The sequence below is a fragment of the Meleagris gallopavo genome, chromosome 1 (genome assembly GCF_000146605.3).
Source record: "Meleagris gallopavo isolate NT-WF06-2002-E0010 breed Aviagen turkey brand Nicholas breeding stock chromosome 1, Turkey_5.1, whole genome shotgun sequence".
NCBI classification, from domain to species: domain Eukaryota; kingdom Metazoa; phylum Chordata; class Aves; order Galliformes; family Phasianidae; genus Meleagris; species Meleagris gallopavo.
This window is the reverse complement of record NC_015011.2, coordinates 89,568,551-89,576,038: the sequence shown is the minus strand read 5'-3', so window position 1 is coordinate 89,576,038 and position 7,488 is coordinate 89,568,551. Positions and strand designations below refer to the sequence as shown.

At 45.9% G+C, this 7,488-nt stretch overlaps 1 protein-coding gene across 1 annotated transcript; it reads left to right on the top strand.

Annotated features, from left to right (window-relative positions):
- Positions 1-308: 308 nt before the first annotated feature.
- On the top strand, positions 309-6,074 carry TIMMDC1 (translocase of inner mitochondrial membrane domain containing 1). The gene is made up of 7 exons (XM_031555488.1): positions 309-317; positions 548-636; positions 2,331-2,398; positions 3,533-3,611; positions 4,706-4,816; positions 5,109-5,229; positions 5,782-6,074. Exons 1-6 carry the CDS (start codon positions 309-311, stop codon positions 5,197-5,199), a joined length of 447 nt encoding a protein of 148 aa, XP_031411348.1. The 3' UTR covers positions 5,200-5,229; positions 5,782-6,074.
- Positions 6,075-7,488: the final 1,414 nt, after the last annotated feature.

Genomic DNA, 7,488 nt, shown 5'->3' with positions numbered 1-7,488 from the left:
GGTGCGGCGCCGGGGGGCGAACCGCGGGGAGAGCTGCCTTCGGAACCTCGGTGCTGAGCGGGGGTGGTGGATGGGACGGTTTCGCACGGAGGGTGGTGACGCACTGGAACAGGTTGTCCAAGGAGGCTGTGGGTGCCCCAGCCTTGGAGACATTCAAGGCCAGGCTGGATGTGGCTCTGGGCTGCCTGGTCTGGTGGTTGGCGACCCTGCACATAGCAGGGAGGTTGAAACTAGATGATCATTGTGGTCCTTTTCAACCCAGGCCGTTCCATGATTCTGTGTGCAGGCAGAAGCCCAAATCAGGTGGCATGGTCCCGGTTGGTTTGGCTCTGCAGAACAGCACTACAAATGGCAGTTAATTCTTGGGGTGCCTGTTCTGGTGTAAACATCGACTCTCATTCCTCAGGAAGGGATCGGCTTTACCCTTGGGGGTGCCATTCCCAGCACCTTGAGTGGGGTCGGTGCCACTCGGCAGAACCCCGTAGCACAGTAGGATGGCGCTGAAGGGAGCGGCTCTGCACTCTAACCCTTCTCCTCCTTCCCCCAGCAATCTGCACACCGTGCTGGGCTCAGGAGCTTCATCCGCTACGGCTGGCGCTGGAGCTGGAGGGTGGCCACCTTTGTGACCATATTCAAGTAAGTGTGCTCTTCGTGGTAGGAGTGGGAGAACAGAGGGTCGTGCTTGGACCCAGGCAGTCTGACCGATGAGGAGGAAACATGAAGAGGATGTCACCTTCTTAAATTAGCCCAGTGCTAAATCTTCTCATGAGCCAACACAAATATGAAAACTGGAAAAGCTCAGCTCACAACAGCTGGTCCATTCTGTTTTGGGGCTAAATTGTGTTCTTCCCACCACTTAACAGCTTATTTCTGTTTTTTCTTATTTTGATGCATTGTGCATTTTTCACTGAGAGAGCATTACAGTGCACTGGCTGTTCTGGAACAGCTTTCTATCCCACGCTTAATTTTTCTCCTTTTTGTTACGTCTTATCACCCCCACTTTGTGTACAGTGGCATTACTCACAACTCACAATTCTCCGTCCTTGTCTTCAGGTTCTTGCAGGTGACTCCTTTGTGTGTCCCTGCACAAGCAGTGCACACACAGCATTTCACTTCTTCAGTTTTCCCCCCCTGAAGTGCCCATGTGTTTCTCACAGTACAGCGTCAGACTAGGCACGCTATTCCAAATATCACCCTTTACAACTAGGAACATCACCATGCCTGATTTGAAGAGTGGTATATAGTTCTAGACCTGCAGTGACTACACCTGTCGGTGCATTGTGTTCCCCTTCTGCTTTTAAGATAGCAGCACTATTGACTAGCACTAACTTCCAGTCAGCTGCTTTTATGTTTCGGCTTTTCTTCCTGATATTTTTGTTCCTTTCTCTATTTCATCCATGTTTTCTCTCATGTTTTGGCTCCTTTTGCCACAGTATCTTTTCTCGAGTTTAATTAGCGTGCTGTTTGCTTTCTCTTTCAGAACTTTTAATGCATTAGATTTTTCAGGACTAGCTGTGCAACGTCGTTGCCATCCACCAGATGTCTCCCATCATCCTTTTTCACTGCTCCTTTGTGAAAGGCTTTGAAGGGACTGCTCGATGTTACTTGTTTCTGTGTGGAATCATAAAATGTTCCATGCTGGAAGGGCTCCACAAGAATAATTGAGTCTAGCTCCTGGCTCCACATGTGACCATCCCAAACCCTATGTCTGAGAGTGGTGTCCAAACACTCCCTGAACTCCAGCACTTGGGGCTGTGCCCACTGTCCTGGGCAACCTGTGCCATGTCCACTGCCCTAAATTCTAAGTTGATGGTTTTGACCTGCAGTTGCATACGTGTCAAGTTTTGTGGTTTAAAAACAGGTTGTTAGTTCCATATTTTGGAAAGGTTGACATTACATTGGTAGAGAGAGTGATGGAGGAGGTGGTGTTCCTAATCCAGCAGGGGACACTGCTTCATGGAGCTGGTGGCCCTGATGACACCTTGAGTATGGTTCAGCTCTAGTGGTAGCTGTACGACTGACGGGACCATTGCACTGCTCAATCCCTTTTATTCTTGAATGTCGGATGGATTTAAAAAAAAAAATGAAGTCTTTGATTTACAAAAAGGAAAAAAAGGCTGTCCAAAAGTGGTACTCCCTGACCTCTGGCTGTCCAGCTGCATGAGGTAAATTTGCAGAAATAAAGCACTTTTGGTTGGCATGTGTGTGCTCCGGCCAGGCTGGTAGCAGGGTACAGCAGCACCCTGCGGGTGGGCTTAATGAAATCCTGCTTCTTTTCAAGCAGTGTCTTTTTCATGTGTAACTGCTGTCTTTCTGCCTCACCCTTGCAGCGTGGTGAGCACCAGTCTGTCTGTGTACCGCGATAAAACCACCATCAGTAATTTTGCTTCAGCAGGAGGTAAGACTGAGTAATTTTTTATCTGTGTACTTTTTTTTTACTTTTTCAGTGTCAGTAAGCAGAGGTCATAAATAGAAAATCATAAGCAAAAATCCATATCTCTTGAATATGAGCAGACCTGTAGCATCATTGCACCCGGGTTTTGCTGCCTGTTACGCTGGCTGTCTTTGGAACTTTGCTCCATGGTATAGTTGCTATCTGCCTTTATTTGTAATACATAATCAATGCATTATCTGAAACCAATGGGGAATTTTGTGGTTATTAGTCCGTTCTCAAAATACTTGTTGGAGTTTTTGTGTGAAAATTGCTTGTGTGGCATAAATGCAACATTTAGTGCATGACCAGCCCTCATAACCACCTCCTCAGCAGGGGATCATCTCTTATTTCTGCTCATCACAACAGTTCAATGTTTATAAATGTTTATAAAGTACTGTTTTTGTGGCAAGTTTTGCATGTCCACTTTTGGCAATAGAGCTCCTGGTAAATATGGTCATTGGGTTTTAGAGGCTTTGTTGCCCATACAGCTGTGTATGTGCTTTACTGTTCTTTTCTGCCTTACATGGCAGCAGCTATAATTAGCTGCTGTTGAATAGAAGGGAAAAAAAAGCGGGGGGAGGGGAGAGAAAGGGTGATGGAGCCCTGGAGCACGCTGCCCAGAGACACTGTGGAGTGTCCTTCTCTGGAGATATTCAGGACTGTCTGGAACTTAGCTGTTGTAGGGAACTGCTGTAGCAGGGGGTTGGACTGGATGATCTCCAGAGGTCCCTTCCAGCCCCTATGGTTCTGTGATTCTGTGATCGTGCTCCAGTCTGGAGAGAACTGAGTTCCACTTTTATAGTTACATTTGCATTGTAGCATTTCTCAGGGAGCTGTTCTCAAGAAGAATGAGCTTTGTGCTATGTTTTAGCGCAGAGAGCGTGTGGACGAAAGCAGGGGAAAGCATTGCCACAGTAAATCAGGCTGCTGCGACTGCATGGTGGGACTGCGCCTGCTGGCCACAGCGCTTGGTTTCTGCTCTGTTAAAAACAAAAGTCAGTTAACAGAGAGGAGAAACGTGGCAGAGCAGCTCCCTTGGCAGACCTGCGATGGCTGATGAGGGGCTGATCGTGGTTTCAGCCAGTTTGTGTTTTTCAGCCTTCACAGGAGCTCTCTTCAGAATGCACTTGGGCCTGCCTGGGCTGGCAGGCGGCTTCCTGTTCGGAACAGCTTTTGGGTAAGTTGTGACTGGTGGCAACCAGAGACTGAGTCACAGTTACTTTTTGATGGTCTGTGTTAGATGGTGGCCCCCCACACTAAGCCCTGAGTCATAGGTGGGACTGCAGATGTTTTCCTTTCTCTCTTGCCTTGAGGGATTTTCTTTATTTTTCTTGGGACCTTGTGATGATAATTTTTCTTCCAGGCTTTTAACTGTTTTTTCTTTTTCTTTTCTTGATTTATATTTTGCTCTTTCCTCTGTGATAACAACTCAGTGCTCTCAACAGAGCGTCTTACCGCTGTTTGCATAGCAGAGGAGGCACTAACTGCTATTAAATAGGAAACCATGAGGGTGGGTCACAGACATGTCTTGTTGGTACGGCCATTAATAAGTCCATTGGTTGTGCACAGAACAGTTTAATGTCTCTTTAAGTAACTGTGGTGTTTGGGGTTAAAGACAGGATTGTAGGAAATAAAGCTTTAGGGCTCCTCCTCCAGCAGCTCAGAACCCAGAGCTGAATGCACAATGGCTGTTGGATGGGTCAAAATGAGACCTTTACAAAACAGGTTCCATCAAAGCCAAGATGTGGAGTGGCAGCAATTAAGAAATGCTGAGGAAGAGACTGTGTGGTAGGGCTGCACAATCCAAAGCTGTAAGATGTCACGTTGCTGTGGATACTTTGCATCTCCCTGAGTCGTGGGAGGGCACCCAAGCTCCATGAGGGTGGAGGGGACCCATAGTTCTTTCGGATTCTGGCCATTTAGGCAGTGACCTCTTAACTGGGGCAGAAGTTAAGAGAATGCAGGTTTTTCAGGCTGAGCTGGCACATTAAGGGTTGTTAGTGCACATTAAGGCCTGTCACCCCATTGATTTATGTGTGCCTGCTCATGAATAACTTCCAAATACATTTTCAAGGGGCTTCAGTGAGTCACAGCTGATGATTGACATTAGCACGAGAGTGCCTTAGTCTGTGGTATCATTTCAGTACTGGGCAATGTTGTGCTCCAGTGATCTGGTGGCTGGCCCCCGCATGCTCCTTTCACTGTTGCCAGTAAGTTATTACTACTGAATGTCCTCTGGGTAACTTGTGACTTCTCTTCTACTTTTTCTAGGATCCCTGCAGGGGGCCTCATAATGATTGCACAGAAACTTGCTGGTGAGACTTTGCAGGAGAAGCGAAATCGTGAGCGCAGGGAGCAGTATGAACAGAAATTAGCAGAGTGGTAAGAGACAGAGCTGCCTATTCAAGTCTTTGACTAGAAGTGTGTCCAGGTCTCTATGGCTCAAACGTTTAGAAAAGCCATGCCATACCATGTTTTTGGTGTGTTCCACATATCTATCTACAAACTGCTGATCTTCTGGGATAGAGGGCTGTGAGCTGGCTGCGTGACTTACTGAAACTCACAAGGAGTGCCTGTTCTAGGAGAAACTTTTTAAGAGTTGAAATTCTTGCCGTGATGTCTTTGTAAGAAATATACTGACAAAGTTTCTTTGCACTCTCCTTTCCCTCTTTAGGCAATCCAGGCTTAGTGTGACTGAAGACTTGGGCAAAATGGACAGCAATGCCCGGGAACAATCACAGACAGAAAATAGCAGGGGAATCTAGGAGCTGCTGAGTCTTCCTCAGATCTCTGTCGTAAGCAGCTACAAAGTATTTTGATTCTATTCTGTCTTTGTCCAAAGACATACTGGAAGTCTTCTGTGAATGCAGTTGTATCCTCTGTACTTCTGAAAAAACAGTTTGCTGAAAATGTTTTTTTGTGGATGCATATCACTTTCTCAATTGGCTTGGAAGGGCCAAATTTGTGCCACTTCAGAAGGTGGATGGGTAGCATGTGTCAGCTAGGTTTGGCTGAGGATGAGGGCAGCCACAGAGCCTCTGCTAGAACCCATTTGCTGCTGGAAATGTCCAAGCTGTTGGTGATGTAGAAATATCAAAAGTGGAGGAGCCTGCTATTGCTGAAGGGAGCCTGATTCTGAAAGCTAATTTTATTCTGGTGAAAGCTGCTCTTCAGACAGTGCCTGAAGCCCCTGCTGTTGAAGCACAATATAGGCTGCACCAGTGCGAGTGTTCCTCCTCTTGCCACCCCTCTCCCACACCTTGACTTTGCCTGGCTGGGACCGGTTTGGTTTTTCTGATGGTGGTTTATTCATGCTTTTTGCAGAAAAACACATTTGTCTCTTACAGTGCTTAGGGTATTTCACAATCGGTTTTGAGGAAGGGTGGAGGAGATTGGAGTGACATGGAAATACCCTGTAGAAGACATGTTTTGGGTTCTTCAGTAGAAGAGTGGCGGAGGGGTCTACGGAAAGGATGACCTTTTCTGATGGTAATGGTGGAAGTATTGGCTCAGTGGACAGATAATAACAGGAATAAAAAATGCTCAAATTTCACACGAAGGTTGAAAATTAGAGGATTACCTCGGCAGGGGAAATGCAGTTCATGACATTCAATAAAGCCATCTGGCAGCGGTGATTGTGTCCATAATCTCTTTATGCTTAACTAGTACGGTGCTTGCATTAGGGAAACATACTTGAGCAGTGTCCCATGAGAAGAGTTCTACCCAAGATCCCCCCCAGGAAGCATGAAGTCTGGTGGCAGTGTCAGACTTCTTCCCAGACACTAACAGGAACCTCTGATGATTATTTTCTAGCAGAGGTCAACCATTCAGTTGTAGCTGCTACCTATGGATAGGGCTGAGGATAATTTAATAATGGCCTGTACCTGAGGGCAGGTGGTGGCCTGTTGCCATTTCCCTCAGAGCAGAAAGTCAGACTAATGGCCCCTTTTCTTTACTGGGGTTTTTGTCTTATTAAAAAGAATTGTATCCAGGCAGGGGGTTAAGGTCCCATAGGAAAAGAGTAGGCAGTTTATTCTGCGTGAGTGCTTTCCTCTGCTATGGCTAATTAGTGTTGAATGAAATATGAGCAGCTCATTGCACAGAGCATATTCCACCCACCCAAAGCAAATTTTTTGGCACAGCTTGCTTCCAAGAAGGTGTTGTGTTTTATAACTTCTGAAACGAACGTTTTATTTTTCAAACACCTCAGTGTAGTTCATCTATCCATGGAAGGAATGCCTGTATTTCAGGGTTTTCATCACTCAGCTTTGATTTCCCTCTATGTGAAGTGAAGAACTATGGATAGGTCGCTCCCCCTTCTGTGTTTAAACAGCCTACATTGGTGGCACTGGTGTGATTAACCTCTGCCCCTCAGAAGACAGAAGGCCTTTCCACGTCACATTTTTGCCACTGCAGTTATACGAGAATGTTTTATATTTTTTGTGTGTGCTTGTGTGCATGACACTTAGGTGTGTCATTACTCAGCTCTTCTCTCTGCCTCTTTCAGTGGGTATTTGATGAGGTGTCGGAAGAACACCGGTTTTCTTGTGTGTATGACCACTGATGCAGGGATGTTGCTCCTTGGGAAAGTAGGCAGAGCTAAGATATAGCAGACCTGTATTCTTTTTCTTCTCCATGTAAGGAAGGAAGGAGTACTCGATGCCCTTATGTAGCACCTTAGCAAGGGGAAGCACAAGCTTCCATCTACATTCAACTCAAGATTAGCAGCCATTTTTCACTCTGTTTCTTGCTGAAGTTAGTTCCTCATTCCTGTGCTTCCCAGTACGTACAAGACATCTTTTATTTCTGAGGAAACTAAACGGATTGTACAATATAACTTTTAATACAATTAAAGGAGAAACCCCAGCACATGTTATATACAAAATACCTGCGATAAACAGCAGCTCACCTGGTAGAAAGACCCAGATATTAAGCTGAAAAGGTCTCATGGAAACCATTTGTGTGCAATTCACCAAATACAGCATAAAGCAATTGAAAACATGATTCATAATATAAGTGCTTAAGAAAGAAAATAAACCAAGCAGCCTGCCTGT